The sequence below is a fragment of the Choloepus didactylus genome, chromosome 5 (assembly GCF_015220235.1).
Source record: "Choloepus didactylus isolate mChoDid1 chromosome 5, mChoDid1.pri, whole genome shotgun sequence".
Classification (NCBI taxonomy): domain Eukaryota; kingdom Metazoa; phylum Chordata; class Mammalia; order Pilosa; family Megalonychidae; genus Choloepus; species Choloepus didactylus.
In genome coordinates, this window is record NC_051311.1 from 28,084,623 (window position 1) to 28,104,903 (window position 20,281).

The following is a 20,281-nucleotide window of genomic DNA, read 5'->3' on the forward strand; positions in this document are numbered from 1 at the left end:
CCCCTTACCTAGACTTCTGCAATCCTCTAGTTGGTTTTCCTGCCTCTGCTTGCTTTCTATGATACAATTTGATATCATTCCCTAGTTTAAAATTACTAGGAATAGTGTCCCTTGCAAACAAGGTCATCATGATTTTGACTGGGTCTCTCCAGTCTCATTTCCCACCACTGCTTTTGATGAATATTCGTGAGTTCCCACCAAAATTACAATTACAATTCTAAGGATAGTACCAACCCCCATCTTCCATTACTACCTTCCTATATCATTTGTCCTCCCCAGAATGCTGTCTTCTTCCCTTTTGTTTTCATTTGTATCTGATGATTTTCTGACCATTCTTAAAAACTAAGATTGCCCGTGCCTGTTTGGGACAGAGGTGATCAGACTTCCTCCTTGTTTCCATGGTTCCATTATAGTGCTGGTCACATTGTATAATGATTACTTTTAACTGTTTGAAAGCAAGGACCATATATATCTCCACAGGAGTTCAATAAACGTTTATGGAATTATAATCTGTTTCTAAAATATTTCTTCAAGATATATGTCATTTTAAAAATCCTCAACAGATCCTTTATTGTGGTACCATTAACATAATGTACAGTTTAAAATAGGAATATTAATTTGTATGACTTGATTCAAATAATTCACCAAAATTATTGTTATTGGGCTTTAAATTATGGGTTTGTCTAGACCAAACTACATTTGCTACACTTTCTGAGTTTACTTACACTTTACTTACTACGTGTGGTATTTTTTCTGTATAAAAATTCAAGAAGAATTAAGTGTCATCTTTCTATTACCACTAAACTTATTATTCTCATTTGCTTATTATTGCTTAAATAATGGGCTTATTTTGAATATATTTTAAGCACACAAAACAGTAAAATTCGAAAGCCATTAGGGAACCTCAATGGTAGATTTTACTTCATTAAAATTTTCAGAAATGAAGAGATCCATAAAATATTTAAAATTTGTGTTAGCTTTTCATCTACCAGTTGTTAAAAAGCCAGTATGTTTAAGAAACTGGTTTCATTATTGATTATAAAATGCTAGCTTTTAGCAAATTGTTGAGTATTTTTAATTTACCTAACTTTCACCAGGGAATTTTTAACAATTTAAAGAAAGGTAGGGTTTTTTTGTGTGTGTTTCTTTTTTCCTGCAGTTCAAAAAGTTAACAAAATTGAAATCTTTATCTCTTCCTCAAAACTTAGTACTACTCTTACTTAGTCTGATCTTCCACACATTTATTTACCATTAAAATAACATTTTAATATTAATTTCCAAATTAAACATTAGTGCTCAGAAAAAGAAGAATGAGGTGGAAAAGTTCAGAATTATTCATTTCCTTATATGGTAATTAAAGCCACCAAACATATGCCTCAGAGAGAAGGGAATTTGTTCAGTTACTTTCAACTGGAAAATATGAGAACAGAATTCGCTGCTATCTGCCAAGTAATTCTTCTTCACTCTAGTGAAAAATACAGCTAGAAGGGTTTTTACATTTTTTTTTCCAACTATGCAGATGATTTAGACGCATAGTGCCAGAGATGTGTATGAAATGTTTACACATTTTCTGCTTGTTTAGATTCATTTTGATAATGTGCTACTTTGTTGAAAAGAAATCTAAGAAGTCCTTAGTGATTAAGTTTTGGAGCATAATAGAAGGAATTATATGGTTAAGTGATAGACTTGGGTGACATACAACCTGGTTTTCCACTTCTGGTTCTGTCTTCCTTTACTGTGTTTCCCTCAGTTTTCCCATCTATAAAATGGGAATGACAGTAATACCTACTTCACAAAATTAAGTGTGAAGATTAAATGTCAGTGAATGTGAAACACTTAGTACAGTTCCTGGCATATGATAGGTCCTCAAATTTAAAAAAATGAAATATTTTCCTACATGCAGGCTTAGCAGTCTGGTGAAGTCCTGATACCAGAGGTGAATTGCTGATGAGGAGACATGCTGGGATTGATGTTCTGATGAGAACCAGAACAAACCAGTGGTTGCCATTGGATGTGTCCCAGGGTGGTAAACGTGATAGCTGTTGGACGTGCCTCTGGCATGCATTCTTAGGCATATTTCAGAATCCTTAGGTCTGTTTTTCAGATTCATTCCAAGGCTATGAATTACACTAGAATAAATCCAGGAAGTCTCTTCCAGAACTACTTTAAAAGATTTTCCTAGGTTGTGTTTATCTTAAAGGAGTCTTTCCATTTAGACGAGAAGATGCTTGCTTCTTGAGTCTTTTGAGTCAAAGATTTTCTTCATCTGTAAAATGGAAATAATACCTATGTTTTAGAGTTATTGTGCAAAGAAATTGAGTACTCTTAGCTAGAACTCAAGCAATTGAGCTACCTTAAGAAAAGAAAAAGGAGGAAGATTTATTTAAAAGTAAAAATTGTATATATTTGTGTCTAGTGGAACCTGTGCATGGAACTGCAGCTGAGTCTCAGAAACAAAATGAAACCAGGAATTTGAAAGCTGTTGTGACTGTGCCATGCCCATTTCTATGCCTTGGTGTTATTCTCTTCTTTCCTTGTGGAACTAGCTTCCTCTGGTTCTCCAGCCCTCATGCAAACAATATATTGGCTGTCAACAGCTCCCAAGCTTGCATAGCCAACAGAAAGATGCTGAGTTTTCCTATCTTCCCTTACTTCTCCCATATCCCACCTGTATCAAATACCAACTCCTAGACCTATCCAGAATAAAAAGTTTGCAGTGTTCGAACAAGGCCTCCAGAAGCCCATTCCTCTAACCTTTTGGATAAGGCAGCAGTGAGGTAGAGAGAAACAGGACCAGGCAGACAAATTAATAGCAGTCCACTAGATTGAAGAGGTTTCCAATTTTAGACCATACATCAAATTACCTGAGAGCCATTTTTAAATATTATCCTGTTTGGTTTTCTCTAAATTTCTTGGATCTGTCTTTCCTTGTTTAGGGGAAGTCTTGCCCCTCCCCCAGTGGGACACTGAAGTTACTTATTATTAGACCTGGCTTGCTAACCTAGTGGTGGGAGGTAGAGGGAATGTGTTCCATTATCCTAGTCCATCCTTATTTTTGGCAGGCCCTGCATTGCTGGGTTTCAGGGGTGGTGCTTTCTCAGTGATCTCGTCCCCTCCTTTCTGTAGCAGTCAAACTCTGCCCTGTATGTTGGGTAGGCTTGTACAGGAGTTGTGTGCTTCTTCCCCAGGAATGTGGAATCTCTAATGGTCTGGGCTTGGGACTGTTCCCTCTCTCTCTCCAAGGGATTTTTTTTTCTCTTTTTTCTTTCCCTCTCCTCTAGTTGCAGTGTGTCTTCGCCTGTGCCCTGGGATGACAGAGTGCTTCCTTTTGTCCTTAAGGTAGAAAGATTTGGGTGAGGCTCTGTGCCTTTCTGGTGGCTGCAGCTTCTCTCCTTCCCTGGGCTTGTACCACTCAGGGAAGCTTTCCCTGATGCCCAGTCCTACTAGGCAGCAGACAGTGCAGACTGTGAAGTTCTGCCTGTCAAATGGATTGTATTCTCCTTTTTGACTGTGGATTTCATGGGTTCTGTACTCCCTCACTCACCCATACTGGTCTTTAGCAAATTAGTTAAAAATTTTAACCGAAATTGTTTTACCTGGCTCTGTGGTAGTTTCATCTTCCTCCCCTTGCTCTGCTCCAGGTAAGCCAGTGCTCATTTCCCATCTCTCCTTGGAAGTGCCTCTAAGGAAACAGTTCAGAGTAGCTGGTTGACTCGATGAGTTCAAGAGTGAAGTTTTTTTATAGTTTTCTACATCCAAGGTGGAAGCCGAAGTCCTGGGAGCTTTTAAATCATAAGAAAAACTTTACCATCAGCCCAAATCTACTAAGTCAAAAACTCTAGAGAAGGTTGGGAGCCATCGGTCTGTATTTTCAACAGATGCCCCCAGATGATTCTTATGGGTTCTATAGAACTTACTGTACTTAAGTTGATTGGCATATGGTAAATGCTCAAATAAATAGTTGCTACCGTTGAACTATAAAATTTACTACTTTCATCAGATACATGCATTATGGAAAAGTAGAAGAGAAGAAGATCATCTGTGGTTTTCATGAAATATATAGATTTCATAAAATACATTAATACTTTGTGCCAGTTGAAAATTGACATTCTATTATAATTCATAAGCCGTGTTACACATTCTCTTTCTCATAGGAAAAGCCACAGCAGCTCAAAGAAATTATTTCGTATGTTTTGAAAATACAAGGTTCACTCTCTCTTGTTTGTTTCCTAAAATAGATATCTGAGTCATCCAGCTGCAGTGGTTTCAGTTGTTGTGAGGCTTGTTGTCTTTGTATGTGGGGGGGAAGCATACTAATTTTAGTTGCTTTTCAAAAGGCTCTTTCTAAAACACTACCCCAAACGTGATCCTCTAGTATGCCTCGTATCTGGTATATAGATTTTTCAGCCTGAGTTTTTAAATCACTCTCTCTCTTTCTCACACATTCAACAACACAAACACTCACTCATTTACTCACTTATTTTTTATCCAGTCTCAGTTCTTACTGCTCTCTAACCCTTCCTCTGTGCTCTAGAATATGTCATGCTTATTCCTCTTCACTGCCTTTGAACATGGAGATCTCTTTGCCTGGGAGGCCGGCTTTCTTGCATTCAAATCTCTTTTCTTTCCAAAACCCAGCTGAGTTCTGTTCTTCCATGAATCTTGCTACTGCCTCACTGACATTTTGTTTCTCTGAACTTCAGTAGCATGTAAATGTATATCAATCATTTTGACAAGAATCATTGTATATGGCCCCTGTTGCCTGACTAGCTTAAACTCTTAAACAGTGAAAAAATGGATATTCCAAATCTTATGGCTAAATTTATAAATTTCAAATCATATGGTTATATTTAAAAGTACTGTGATTTAAGGGCTCATTTTCCTTTCTTCTTCCTCTGTCAACAAGTCAGAGCTGTTAAGCCAGAACCTTAAAAAGGAGTAAATACTCCCTACAACAAAATATTCCTGTATTACAAAAACACCTGTATATCAGGAGTAAATACTCCCTACAACAACAAAATATTCCTATATTACAAAAACACCTGTATATCAGGAAACTTTAGGATTTAGTGGGGCAGTATGACAGGATTTTATCATTGAGTTCTGAAGGTTTTTTCCTTTGCTCACAGATATTCTTCAAGTTATAAGAATGTGTTAGAGATACCACATGGCGTTTTGCATTTCACTCAAATTATAACAGAATCATGCATGGTATATCTTCTCTGTAAGAGAAAATACCTGCTTAAGTATTCATTGCCACACCTGCAGGGTTGAATGAGATGTGAGAGTTATACAAACCTCTGTACAGAATGACAGGGTCAGTTAGAGGAAGCCAGGAAAGATATGCTTCGTTAAGGAAAGAAAAGAGGAGAGAAGGGGAGGCAGAGGGAGAGTAGGAGGCAGGCAAACATGTAAGCAAAATTAGGTGCGCTCTTTATAGTTAGAGAACAATAAAATGAACTTAATTCAGAAATGCTACTTAATATTTTACCTATAAATTAAGTTTATTCTAAATGTCCTTTTCACATTTTATATGTCACAGTCTTGTTCCCCTTAAAAAAATTCTCAATATAGTCTTAATAGCATTAAGGTAAAATTATTTTAGCTTGGAGGTTTTGGGAAACAGAATTAACAACCCTTTTAGCACTATTTGTTATATGTAGTTATCATCTAAGGAAGAGAATATAATGCCTGCCTCCTTCTCTCCCACTGCCTCCCCTTCTCTCCTCTTTTCCCCTTTTGAATATCCATTTTTTTCATTGTTTAATATCCCTAGTTTATAATATTATTGTTATTCTCTTGAAATACTTTCTCTTCTGGTAAGGGAGATTTGTTTTCCTCTTCCTTTAGAATTAAATTTTAGTTCTGTAAACACTGATTTAGTTTCTTGGATACATTTAACTTGTTACTTTTACTCATAGCAATAATATTTAGTTATTGTGGCCAATGGTTTTGTGCTGCTTTATAGATATTTCTGGTTTGTTTTTAAATTTAGCCATCAAAAATAGAACTAATTATGCCATATTCAGGACATGGGAGATTTTGTTTTAATGTTATCTGTGTCTAAATGTCTAAATTATCTATATCTTAATGTCTACAGATTCTACTCCTGCATGATCCAATAGCCAATAAACCTATATTCCTATTTACATTTAAATTAATTTAAATTAAATTTAAAATCCAGTTCCTCAGTTGAACTAACCGCATTTCAGGTGCTCACTTTCTACTTGTGACAGTGGCTACCTTACTGGACAGTTTATTTTCAGCATATTCACTCAAAAATTTCAATTATGAAACAGTTTTTACAAGATTAATTTAGTTGTAGAAAACATTTTTATTTTACTAATATTTGCTTCTAATGCTGTATTCTTCTCCTTGGAGTATTTTAAACAAAAACTTTGTACATGGAAAGTTTTGCATATAAAAATACATAAAAGAGACAGAAGAAGATGGCAGCATAGAGAGGAGTGGAAGTTAGTCAGTCATCCCGGAGTAACTAATAAACAACCAGGAACAACTAGTAAGTGATCTGGAATAACTGCTGGGGGCAACCGTGACTGTCTACACATCGTGCACCAACCTGGATTGGGAAGAATGCCTGCGATTGCAGTGTGAGTAGCTCCTCTTCAAAATGTCACTCTCAGCTGCACTGCATTCCTTCTGCCAGTCAGCTCATTTATATGGCTCCACTGATCAAGGCCCACCCTGAATGGGTGGGGCCACGCCTCCATGGAAATATCTCATGAGAGTTATTACCTACAGTTAGGTGGGGCGTATTTCCGTGCAAATCTAATCAGAACCAAAACGTCTGCCCCACAAGACTGCATCAAAGAATATGGCTTTTTCTGGGGGACATAATACATTCATACCGGCACAGTATATGAACAATCTCAATTTAAAAAATGTAAGAAAATAATACATAAAAGAGCGAGAATAATGTAATGACCATATACTCATCACTCAGCTTGTACAGTTATCAGCATTTTGAAAATTATGTTTCATTTATCCCTTGATCCCTTTTTCCTTTGGTTGCTGGGGTATTTTTAAGCAAATCACAGGTAAGTCATTTCACCCATAAGTGCATCTCTGATAGGATTTTTAAAATAAAAGCATCTTGCCATTGTCACACCTAATAAAATTTAGCAGAATTGCTTAATATGAAATATCCAGCTGTATTACAATAGCAAGCATAAATATACATAAATAAATGTATATTCACACATTTACATTGTGAAATTTATTATAGCAATTTTGGGAGATTTATTATAGGAATTGGCTTACACAACTGTGGGTATGGCAAGTCCAGATTCTATAGGGCAGGCCACAAGTTGGAAACTCCAATGAAATTGACATTGAATTCCCCAAGAGAAGTGGGCTGGATGAAGTAGAGATAGAAATTCTTCTTTCTGACTGCTGAAATCCTCAGTTCTCACTGTTATGCCTCCAACTGATTGGATGAGGAGACTACTCTCATTGCTGAAGGCAAGCTCCTTTTTTTGATTGTAGATTTTATCAACCATAGATGCAATCAACTGGCTAATGATTTAAATCCATATACAAAATATCGTCACACTGACAGGCCAGTGCTGACTTGACCAAACAACTGGACACCATAACGTAGCCAAGTTGGCACATGAAATTAATCATCACAACAGCCCCTTTTCGTATTTCTGCAGTAGTTTCAAAAAGGCATGTATAATTACCCCACATTCTGGCTTTAGCTAATTATTTATGACATCCCTTTTTAATGCAGTTTTACTGAGATGTATTCACACACCATGTAATCCACCCAAGTTTACAGTCATTCGTTCACAGTATCATCACATAGTTGTACATTCATCACCGTAATTGATTTTAGAACATTTTCATTACTCCATAAAATGAAATAAAAATAAAAAAGAAAATCTAAAGCATCCCTTATCCCCCCTCCCCCTATTTTTCTTAACAGTTTTATTCACGTACCATACAATCCATTCTAAGTGTACAATCAGTGGCTCTTGGTATAATCATATAGTTAGGCATTCACCACTACAGTTAATATGACAACATTCTCATTTCTTCTAAAGAAAAAATCCCATATCTCTTATACCCACCCCACCCCCCACCCCCCTCCCCCTCCCCATCATTGACATTTAGCTTTGGTCAATTGCTTCTTTTACCATTAATGCCAGAATATTACAATATCACTGTTTATTGTGGACCTTAGTTTACTTTAATTGTGCTTTTTCCCATATACCACCCTATTATTAATACCTTGTAATAGTGATGTATGTTTGTTCTAGTTCATGTAAGAACTTTCTTACATTTATACGATTAACCACCATCATTTTCCACTCTAGGTTTCACTAAGTTATACAGCCCCAGTTTTTATCCTTTAGCTTTTCTTCTGGTGATATACACAACTCTAGCCTTTCTCTTACAACCATATTCATACTCAGCTTTGTTAATTACACTTATTGTATTGTGTTACCATCACACAGTATTGCACTATCCATTTCCAAACCTTTACAATCAACCTTATTGAACATTCTGTACTCCTTAAGCATCAATTGCCCAATCTCTGCCCTCTTTCTATCTACTGATAACCTGTGCTTTCAGAGTTTGCTCATTATAATTAATTCATATTTAGTGAGACTATACCATTTCTGTCCTTTCATTTCTGGCTTATTTTGCTCAGCATAATGTCCTTAAGGTTCATTCACATCTTTGCATGCCTCATGTCGTTCATTTCTGCAGCTGTGCAGCATTCCATCATATGTATGCGCCACAGTTTGCCCTTCTGCTCGTCAGTCACTGGACACTTGGGCTGCCTTCTACATCAGTATGCAAATGTCTATTCATGTCATTATGGTATCTTTTAATTTTTCCTGTATTTTCTGTAAACTAGTACTCAGATATATACGCTTCATTAGGTTCACATTTAGTTTTTAGACAAAAATACTCATAGTTGGTATTGTTTGTTTTTCTGTTATATCACATCAACAGCATCCGGTAATTTCACTTTTAGTGATGCTAAAATTAATCAGTTGGTGGTGTTAGCATGATCCCTATTGATCTTCAAAATTCCTTTTCAGTCTTTTACCTGGAAGTTGATTGTTACCTACGTTCATTATTACTTTAGGCAGTAGTTCTAAAGTAGACCAGCAGCTTCAGCATCACCTTGGAACTTGTTAGAAATGCAAATTCTTGGGCCTCATCTTAGCAATCTGCATTTTAACAAGGCTTCCAGGCAACTCTAATACAAACTGAAGTTTGAAACCACTGCAGTAGGGGTTGCAAAATGGTGCATTTCTGATTCTGTCATTCCTTCTGCATTGTTTCAGCTAAATTATTTTTTTTTCCATTTTTATTGTGATTGTTCAGATACCATACAATTATCCAAAGATCCGAAGTGTACAATCACTTGCCCCTGGGTACCCTCATACAGCTGTGCATCCATCACACTTAATTTTTGTTCAATTTTTAGAAACTTTTCATTACTCCAGACAAGAAATAAAGTGCAAGATGAAAAAAGAAAAAAAGAAAAGGAAACTCTAAACCTCCCCTATCCCTAACCAACCCCCCTCAATTGTTGACTCCTAGTATTGATATAGTACGTTTGTTACTGTTTATGAAAAAATGTTGAAATACTACTAACTGTAGTATATAGTTTGTAATAGGTATATAGTTCTTCCCTATATGCCCCTCTATTATTAACTTCTAATTGTATTGTCATACATTTGTTCTGGTTCATGAAGTGATTTCTAGTATTTGTACAGTTGATCATGGACATTGCCCACCATAGGATTCAGTTTTATACATTTCCATCTTTTGACCTCCAACTTTCCTTCTGGTGACATATATGACTCTGAGCTTCCCCTTTCCACCTCATTCACACACCATTTGGCGCTGTTAGTTATTCTCACATCTTGCTACCAACACCCCTGTTCATTTCCAAACATTTAAGTTCATCCTAATCGAACATTCTGCTCATACTAAGCAAGAGCATCTACATTTCTTCCATAAGGCAGGAGGGAGAGTCAAAGAAGGTAGAGAGGCAAAAGAAAGAGGAAACAAAAAAAATGACAGCTAGGAAGCAGCAAAAGGAAAAATAACCTTAAATCAAAGTAGAATAAAGAATCAGACAATACCACCAATGTCAAGTGTCTAACATGCCTCCCCTATCCCCCCCTCTTATCTGCATTCACCTTGGTATATCACCTTTGTTACATTAAAGGAAGCATAATACAATGATTCTATTAGTTACAGTCTCTAGTTTATGCTGATTGCATCCCTCCCCCAATGCCTCCCCATTTTTAACACCTTGCAAGGTTGACATTTGCTTGTTCTCCCTCATAAAAGAACATATTTGTACATTTTATCACAATTGTTGAATACTCTAGATTTCACCAAGTTACACAGTCCCAGTCTCTATCTTTCCTCCTTTCTTGTGGTGTCTCACATGCTCCCCATCTTTCTCTCTCAACCGTATTCATAGTTACCTTTGTTCAGTGTACTTACATTGTTGTGCTACCATCTCCCAAAATTGTGTTCCAAACACACACTCCTGTCTTCTGTCACCCTGTAGTGCTCCCTTTAGTATTTCCTGTAGGGCAGGTGTCTTGTTCACAAAGTCTCTCATTGTCTGTTTGTCAGAAAATATTTTGAGCTCTCCCTCATATTTGAAGGACAGCTTTGCTGGATACAGGATTCTTGGTTGGTGGTTTTTCTCTTTCAGTATCTTAAATATATCACACCACTTCCTTCTTGCCTCCATGGTTTCTGCTGAGAGATCTGCACATAGTCTTATTAAGCTTCCTTTGTATGTAATGAATTGCTTTTCTCTTGCTGCTTTCAGGATTCTCTCTTTGTCTTTGACATTTGATAATCTGATTATTAAGTGTCTTGGCATAGGCCTTTTCATATCTCTTCTGTTTGGAGTACGCTGCACTTCTTGGATCTGTAATTTTATGTCTTTCATAAGAGATGGGAAATTTTTATTAATTATTTCCTCTATTATTGCTTCTGCCCCCTTTCCCTTCTCTTCTCCTTCTGGGACACCAATGATACGTACATTGTTGTACTTTGTTTCATCCTTGAGTTCCCGGACACGTTGCTGATATTTTTTCATTCTTTTCTCCATCTGCTCCTTTGCGTGTAGGCTTTCAGGTGTTTTGTTCTCCAGTTCCTGAGTGTGTTCTTCTGCCTCTTGAGATCTGCTGTTGTATGTTTCCATTGTGTCTTTCATCTCTTGTGTTGTGCCTTTCATTTCCATAGATTCTACTAGTTGTTTTTTTGAACTTTTGATTTCTGCCGTCTACTTGTCCAGTGCTTCCTTTACAGCCTCTATCTCTTTTGCAATATCTTCTCTAAACTTTTTGAATTGATTTAGCATTAGTTGTTTAAATTCCTGTATCTCAGTTGAAGTGTACGTTTGTTCCTTTGACTGGGCCATAACTTTGTTTTTCTTAGTGTAGGTTGTAATTTTCTGTTGTCTAGGCATGGTTTCCTTGGTTATCCAAATCAGGTTTTCCCAGACCAGAACAGGCTGAGGTCCCAGAGGGAAGAAATATTCAGTATCTGGTTTCCCTGAGGGTGTGTCTTAGAAAATTGCTCCACCGTTTGATGCCTCGGGTCACTGTGCTTTTCTGCCCAGCAGGTGATGCCTGTTAGCCTATAATTCTTTACTGGTGTGAGGAGGTATGGCCATGTTCCCCCAGGCTCTGGGGTCTGGTTCTGAATGGAAAGGGCCCCACCCCTTTCCTCTTAGAGAAGACAGACCCGTCAGGTGGAGGTCATTCGCATTTCAATGGTCTCACTCTCTGGTTGTGGTGTCTCCACCCTTCCCAGAGTCACAGCCCTGGAAACTGAAAATGACTGGGGCTTTCTCCACTGAGCCAAAAAAGAAACAGATAGTCCCCTTCAGACCCAGTCCAAGGCAACCCTTTGGCTCTCCCAGGTCAGTCGTCACCCAAAAGCCTCTGTCTGTTTTTTGGGGCTGCATACCTGTAGTGAGCGGTTCACACTCGCTACTTAAAACCCCAGTTGGAGCTCAGCTGAGCTGTATTCGATTGCTGGGAGAGAGCTTCTCTCTGGCACCACGCGGCTCCGCAGCTTGGGCTATGGGGGAGGGGGTCTCCCGACCTGGTTCCGCAGATTTTACTTACAGATTTTATGCTGTGTTCTCGGGCATTCCTCCCAATTCAGGTTGGTGTATGATGAGTGGATGGTCTCGTTTGTCCCCCCGCAGTTATTCTGGATTATTTACTAGTTGTTTCTGGTTTTTTGTAGTTGTTCCAGGGGGGACTACTTAGCTTCCACTCCTCTCTGTGCCGCCATCTTGCCCGACCTAGCTAAATTATTTTTAAGAATATTCCTTCATCAACAATTTGGTAACCCTAAAATGAAGCTCACGTATGAAAGACATTTTCTCCTTACTTTTCAATTATCAGGGTGAGAAATTAATGCCCTAACAACCTCCAAGGGTGACCAATAAAAAATTTTAAATTTCGTTTTGAACAGATGGATTTTTAACCTTTCTTTGTGATTCAGCCCATTACAATCATTATCTTTTTGATATTCAAATTGTCTTATTTTAGTTATTTGTAGCCACTTCAGGTTGACTCCTGTATCCTTTTAACAGGACCTCTCATTAGTCTTTGTGTGATTCTGTGCTTTCATACAATGAGACGTCCCAGGCTCATATTGCTCTGTTTCTGCCAGTCCTAGAATCAGCCATTTCTTAAAAGTCTGTGGTTCCTCTCAGGGGAAAATGCACTTAGAGATTATAATTAGGGTGCTAGGAGATGCTGGTTGCTGTTGGGTCATCATTGCTTCTAGGCCTGTTCAGTGGGCCCAGCAAGGTAAAACCCTTGGTTTTTAAAAAGAGGAATGGGAAAAATGCATGAGTTCATACTGATATTTGCAATAAAACGTAAGATCACATGTTTTTTTTTTTCTTTCTTGATTTTTATATTTATATGTCATTTTTCTTAGCCTGAAAAATCTTAGTCTTTCAGGGTTTTAAAAAATTGTCGTGTTCTCCTTTAGTTTTGGTCAAGCCAAAAGAATCTTGACTTCTAGTTCATATTTATTTATAATCATCACTTCCAAAAGGAATTTGAGCAGTTTTGTTACTCTAACTATATGAGCAATTGAGATTATACAGTTTTGCTTGGTTTTGCTTCTGTGAATGTAAAATTCAAGTAATTTTGTTATATATAATATCCATTTTGATAGGAAAAGCAGTATTTTTAATCAATAGTTTTTACCAGTCCACTTCTCTTAATAGATGCTTAGATAGATTGTATAGGATTTATTCTAAGGTAAATACCCACTAGAAAAATGAGAAAGAAAATTCCTAGTAAAAGAATACAAATGACCAATGAATGAATGGAACATGTTCTAATAAACAGGAAAATGCAAAATTAAAACAGTGGTAAAGTACCATTTTCTTGCTGTGAGATGGACTGATTTTTATTACCTGGTTTATGTGAGGGTAAGGAGAAAGGATATTTTCATACACTGTTGGTGGGAGTATAAATTGCTACAGTATTTTGGGAAGGCAGTTAGGTACTATCTGTCAGCATTTAAAATAAACATAAATCTTTGACAAAAAAAACTCAGTTCTTGCACATTAGTCTATAGAAATACTTGCATGTGTATACAAGAATGTGTGTGTAAAAGTGATTTTCACTGAAGCATTACTTATAATATTACTTAAAAAGAAGTTGCAAATAAATCTAAGTATCCGTCAATAGGATGGATATGTAAATTATTGTATCATTACACTGGAGTCCTGGAGAAAACTATGGTATTATCAAACAAACAAACAAACAAACAAAAAAAAAAAACACAAAGCAGAGGCAGCTCTCCGTGTACCAAAATAGAAAGATATTATTGACATATTTCAAAAGGGAAAAAAAAGTTTAGGCATTAGTATGTACTAACCCATTTTGTTTATGAAGAAACAAACCTATGTATGTTTAATTTGGTCATTGGAAACAGTAAAGGTTCTTTTTGGATACTTAATATTTGTGCCCTTTTTTAAAACAGCTTTTGGAAATTAACTGGACAGGACTAACTAATCTTCTAGATATCCCTGGATTGAAGTAAGTATTATGTAATGTTATGTAATTGTTAATTTATTGATGATGTGTAATACATTTTCAGTCTTATAAAAATAAAGTCAGAATGGTTAAGACCTGTGTCTACCAGGTAGAATTAGTTCTTTCTCATAGATTCTCAAATGAAAAATGAGTATAATTGGAATTTGTTCTTATAACCATGTATAAAACTGCTTAAGTCCAAATGAGCTAAATTGGAATGGTTTTAGGAATTCTTTAAACTGAGTCACTTAGCCTTTGTTTTACTTTTCGTTCATCATGAGGCATCTTCCCAGTCTTGGTAATTTAGAAAAGTAGCAGCCTCTTAATATCATATAAATTAATTTTTAAGTTTGTTTTTAATTTATTTTTCCCAAAACAAAGTGAAAACTTTAAAAGTAAATGTTTGTAAGCTAACCCTCTCCAGGTTCTTTTCAAGCTCTAGCTAAACCCTTCCCTTTCTGCCTTTTTGTTACCTTTACTCATTCTTCCATGAAAGGAATAGGTGTCAGTACTGGACCTAGCTAACTTTGTAGAGCTCCTCCAGGAATTTGAGTGTGAGAGGTAAGGAACTTGAAGTTTTTATGTATCACCAGGAGTCCCTTCCTTATTCTGTAACAATCTGTTATTTTACAGCGAGAAACATTTCATATAATAAACATTTGAGGACTTTAAGGGCACATCCCTACTTCAAGAGAAATGGAGTCATTCTAGTTGTGTCACAGTTATCTAATTTTGTCATAATCCATCTTAAATAATGGGTGGTGATTATTCATGGCAAACCTTTCAGTCACTACCAAAACAGCAAATTCTGAAATTATAGCCTTCTGAAATTGCTTTTGCTAGAGTTACTGTTAAAATGCATTAGTTATTGGTTAAATTATATGTTTCAGGTGGATATTTTGCTAATTTATGTTTTTTTTTCCCCTAACATAGCTTAGAAATTAAATTATGAAAGCATTGGTTAGATTTTGTTTTCTATTTCTGTATATTTATTTAGACTCTGAAATGGCCATTGGGAGGAATTTTGTTTGTTTCATTTTTATGGGAAAATTAAGACTTTAATAAATGGAGGCATAGTCATAATAAGTCTTTTTTTAGGTACTGTGGTTTGCTGTACATAGACAAATGCTGTTATCTTTAGAAGTCAAGGACAACTTAAAGAGATATGTTAATGCATTCATTAGGATTCTTGGTGGCAAGTAACAAACCCAACCCAAGCTGTTTTAAGCAAATACCTACCTACCTACCTGAGGACATATATTCATAATGTTTTTTAAAGGCAGTTTATTCATTCACCCAACAATTATGTATTTAATGTCTTCTGTGAGCTAGCCACTATTTTTAGAGCTTGGGATGTAGTTATGAAGCAAACAATCAAAAACTTAGCTGCCATGGAGTTGACATTCCAGTGGTTCACTTCCTGGATCATGAAACTGAAAAGGCTGGCTTCAGGCATAGCTAGGTACTGATGTCCAAATGATACCATCAGCGCCCTCTCTCCAACTTTTGAGTCTGCTTTTCTCTCTGTGACTTCCTTTTCAGCCAGGCTCTTGCTGTGCAGTAGCAGCTTCTAGCTTCTGTTCTGCAAATTTAGCCACCTTAGTTGAAAAAGAACTTCTTCCCACTAGTTTCACCAAAAGTTCAAGGGTTGCTTTTTGCTTGTCCATCAGATATCCATCTTTGAACAAATTCCTGTGATTCTGATGATCAGCATTGGGTCTTATACCCACCCCAAGAGAAGACAGAGTAATGGGTAACCTGCGTGAAAAAGTCCTGTTCAAACTATAAAGTCTGAGAATGATGGGGATTCCCCAAAGGGAAAACTTTTACTGCAGGTAGGGGGAATGGATGCTTGTTAGTCAGGCAAAAACAACAAGTATCTACTATAGTGTCGGAAAATATCATGGGAGGACTGAAATAAAACAGGATTATGGAGCATCTACTCTGTAAATAACATTATATTAGCTACCTTAAAGGGAAGAATCAAAAGAATATGTTCTGACCCTGACAAGCTTACAGTTTAGGGAAGTCAATTCCAAATCATATTATTTAAAAGGGATCATGTGTGTGGTGTGTGTATGTGTGTGTGTATCCCTTTTATTTAATAATTGATATGTAGACAGGTGTTTTTTATGTTGTAGCAGCTTTTAGCTATTGTTTAAATATAGATTTTATATACATAATATATAAAAATGTATTCTTTTATATTCTAAACATGGAATTGAATATATCATTAAAATATATACTTATATTCTTATTACATGTACGTAGAGAGAAATATATGCACACAAGCATTAAAAAATAGGCTATCCACATTCTAAAAGGGATATATAAATATCCCTTTTAAATAAAATGATATATATGATATATAAAAAATAGTATAATAAATAATAACATTTACATTTTATATAAATCTTATATACTAAAATATACATACATAAAATTGGGGCTATTATTTGCGACCCTGAGGACTTTCTAGGAAATAAACCACAGCTATGACCTAATGTAATAAAAGTAAATATGTGAACTTAACATAATGAAATATTACCCAAAGCTTTATAAAATGAGCATCTGCATGCTCTATTCATTATACAAAAGAACCCAAAGTATTATAAAGTATTTATAATACCTGATTACTTAACTCTACTAAAACACAAATTTTAGCTACGTACATTTAATATTCCTATTTTTTAATAAAAAGCTTGAAAGTTTAAGAAGAAATTATAGTTATGCTAGAAACAAGGAAAGATGGTAATATTTAAAGTGTTGAGAAAATTGACATGTCACACATGAGCTTTTGATAAGTAGGAATGATTATGAAGGACAAAGTATCAGGCAAAATATGAAAAAATGCCCTTCTAATGTAGTAAAACCATCAACAAAAGTCACAAGTCAAGAATAGTAACCAGCTAAATGGTGAAATGTCAGTGAGTGACTAAAGGGTCAGCATCAACAGTCCTAATTATTCACTAGAAGGCTAGAAATTTGTTAAAGGATGTGAAGGCTGACAATGGTGAAAATGCCTCTGATGGAACTTTTGCCAGAGGTTGTTGACAGTCTCATAGGTGTGAAGTCAAAATGACTCTGCGCAATATTAAGGTAGAATGGTAAGGTGGTTGGTGTACTACCATAGTACCTAAGGAATTCTTTAAAACATTTAAATCATCAGTGAAGGGTTACCTGCTTCAACAGATTTTTGTTCTTCTTTTAATGCAGTTTTGTTGAGATAACAGATTTTACAGTATAAACAAAACCTGTATTTTGGGAGGAAAAATGTCTAAAGTTGAAAGGTATTAAAACGTTGAAGGGCACCTCATACCCCTACTTAGTGAACACATGTCCAGTGTCTGCAGGCTTAAAACCTTCTTAGTCTCTTTGGAATTATTAAGAGTCTAATTAACTGACCTGTGTTCATAAATAGGGTAGTGTTGTAGTTTTGTCTTTTTCCCATTTTAAACTGCAAGGAGCTTAAGGTATGTTGCCATATCTTGTTTTTCATTGAATATGGAGAGCCTAGCACATGACCTGACTTGTGATGGGTACTCATTCATTATCCATTGAATACTTATGACTGTCACCCTGTACCAGTGGATATTTTCATACACACAACTACTTTACATATGCATGTTAATAATTTTAACATCTAAAAAAGTACTTGCCAGAAGGTTCTTTAAAAAAATGTTCAAACCCTTTTTAGGTTCTAATGAATTGGGGTAGCTGGCAGTAGATACCTGAAACTATCAAACTACAACCCAGAACCCATGAATCTTGAAGACAATCATATAAAAATGTAGCTTATGAGGGGTAACAATGTGATTGGGAAAGCCATAAGAACCACACTCCCCTTTGTCTAGTTTATGGATGGATGAGTAGAAAACTGGGGGAAGGAAACAAACAAACAAAGGCACTCAGTGTTCTTTTTTACTTTAATTGCTCTTTTTCACTTTAATTAATATTCTTGTTATTTTTGTGTGTGTGGTAATGAAGGTGTCAGGGATTTTGATGATGAATGCACAACTATGTAGTGGTACTGTGAACAATCGAATGTACAATTTGTTTTGTATGCATGGTATGTGAATATATCTCAATAAAATGAATTTAAAAAAAATGTTCAGTTCTAGTAAAGGTATACTATAGCTGTAAAACTTTAGATATGCTTTCAAAAGTACTTTTCACATACACATTATTTAATTCCACAATTACCCTAAAAAATAGGCAGAAAATACATCAAAAGTACATTTGTTTCTTTAGCCTAAGTAATTTTGCCCAAGTTACTGAGTACCTTGTGCAGTGGTGTATATAAAATTTTTTACAGTATTCTATATCCAAATAAAGTGTTTGACAATGTGTGAGGAGGGGATAAACTGCAGATTATTTTATTTCATTGGGAGCTGTGTGTACAGCAGAAAGAAATTTAATGTTAATAAACATGGAACGGGTAAATGGATACTTGTTACATTATTCTCTGCACTTCTATCTATATTTGAAATATTTTATGATAAAAAAGTTTAATAAAATGTATCTTATTCAGTGTTAAATCTTTGATAAAAGTTATTTAGGAAATTATAAAATGTTACTTAGGAAATTATGAAATGTTAGAAAATTACCTTATGTTTTAAGAATGAATCCTACATTATAGTCACCACCCCAAATTTAGCAGCTAACATATTGAAATGCTAATTTTAAATATTGTGCGTGAGAAATTAGACAATTCCCATTCTATAAATGGGATATTGATGTCATGTTTGTGATAGTTTATTGTTAAAGGTGATAGCAGGTGTCGAAATGTCTGATAGTTGGTTTGTTCTTTTTACCTCCCAACTAACAGTGGTCTGTCAGATACAATCATTCTGGATATAATATCAAACTATTTGGTGCTTCCTAATCGAATCACTGTTCCTCTTGTCAGTGAAGTTCAGATAGCTCAGTTGCGGTTTCCTATACCAAAGGTAAGTATGTTTTACCGTCCATTAATATTTAAAAACAGATATTGCAGACCTTTTCAAATACTTGGACATTATAACTTCTTGTATTTCTCTTAACAGCTAACTTGCTACAGTGTATCTGAATTCAACAGATGTATGACAGCTGCAAGTGGCACAATTTAGTTATCTTAGAAGGCACACATTGTTTGTATTTGTTTTTATTAAAATGTAACATCTTTAAGAGACAATTGCCAGTTTTCCTGGAGATCATTATGAGAACTTTGTATCCTGATTTATTGACACTTTCTTTCAGATGGTGTATGGTTATTTTTGGAGTCATTTAATTAGTAACATGTTAGAAGAAGCACTCTTATTGCAAATACCCTTGATAAAATGGAAAAAGCATGGTTTTGCTTTGCAATCAGTCAGAAATAGATTTGAGTCATAGCTCTTGAGCTTAGTAGCTTTTCTTTGGGGGGCATATTACTTGGTGTGTCCAAGCTTCAATGTCTTCATCTGTAAAATGGGATGATACTTAGCACATAGAGTTGGCTTAGAGATGTTGGAGTCATCTTCATTTGAGTAAACTAAGTAACTACATTCAGAGATTGGCTAGGAACATTAATTTCCTTCTGCTAGGTCATTGAAGAGATGATTGAAATGGATTATCTCTCTTAGTCTCTTTTTCCCTATGAAGTTAATGAGAGCTTTTAGCAACTCTGGTGTTTTAATGCCCTATCTGTTTAGTTTAGACTTTGGGTTCTTCTTGTCATAAAAGGTCATTAATTTTATAAAGTCGATGTAAGAAGCAAGCTGCTTCCAAAGTCAGTTAAGCCATCCTGCCATGGTACTGTCAGCAGTAAGTAAGTTATATTGATACGTACAGGATAACTTATTTTCCTAAAACAGAAGGTGTTGTTAGTCCTAATTCAGTATGTGTGATTGTTTTGTTTCCTGAAAGTAGACAACTTTTCCCTAATGCCTTTTACTTTTTCTTATTAAATTTATATTAGATCTCATTAATAGTACACAAATCAACAAACATGCTTAAGTGTTCCTATTTTTTTTTACAGTAACAACACCCCAGTTAATCTGATGTCCAAATTAGTTTACATTGTTGGCATTCAGCAGATGTAATGTGGCACTACATATTGGAAAGGAATATCTTTTTTTTTGAACTTACGATTCTCATCTGTGCAAAATGCAAGAATTCCTTTTCACATGTAAATCATTGTATTCCTTTGCCACTTACGCTTTTTACATTCTGAA

General features: G+C 35.6%; 1 protein-coding gene across 3 annotated transcripts in view; it reads left to right on the forward strand.

Annotated features, from left to right (window-relative positions):
- ESYT2 (extended synaptotagmin 2) overlaps positions 1 to 20,281 on the forward strand; it is a 144,204-nt gene that overhangs the window by 81,412 nt on the left and 42,511 nt on the right. For all 3 annotated transcript variants that reach the window (XM_037835716.1, XM_037835717.1, XM_037835718.1), the window contains exons 7-8: positions 14,035 to 14,090; positions 18,916 to 19,036. In XM_037835716.1, the coding sequence (XP_037691644.1) occupies positions 14,035 to 14,090; positions 18,916 to 19,036 (177 nt within the window). The remainder of the gene's footprint in view (positions 1 to 14,034; positions 14,091 to 18,915; positions 19,037 to 20,281) is intronic.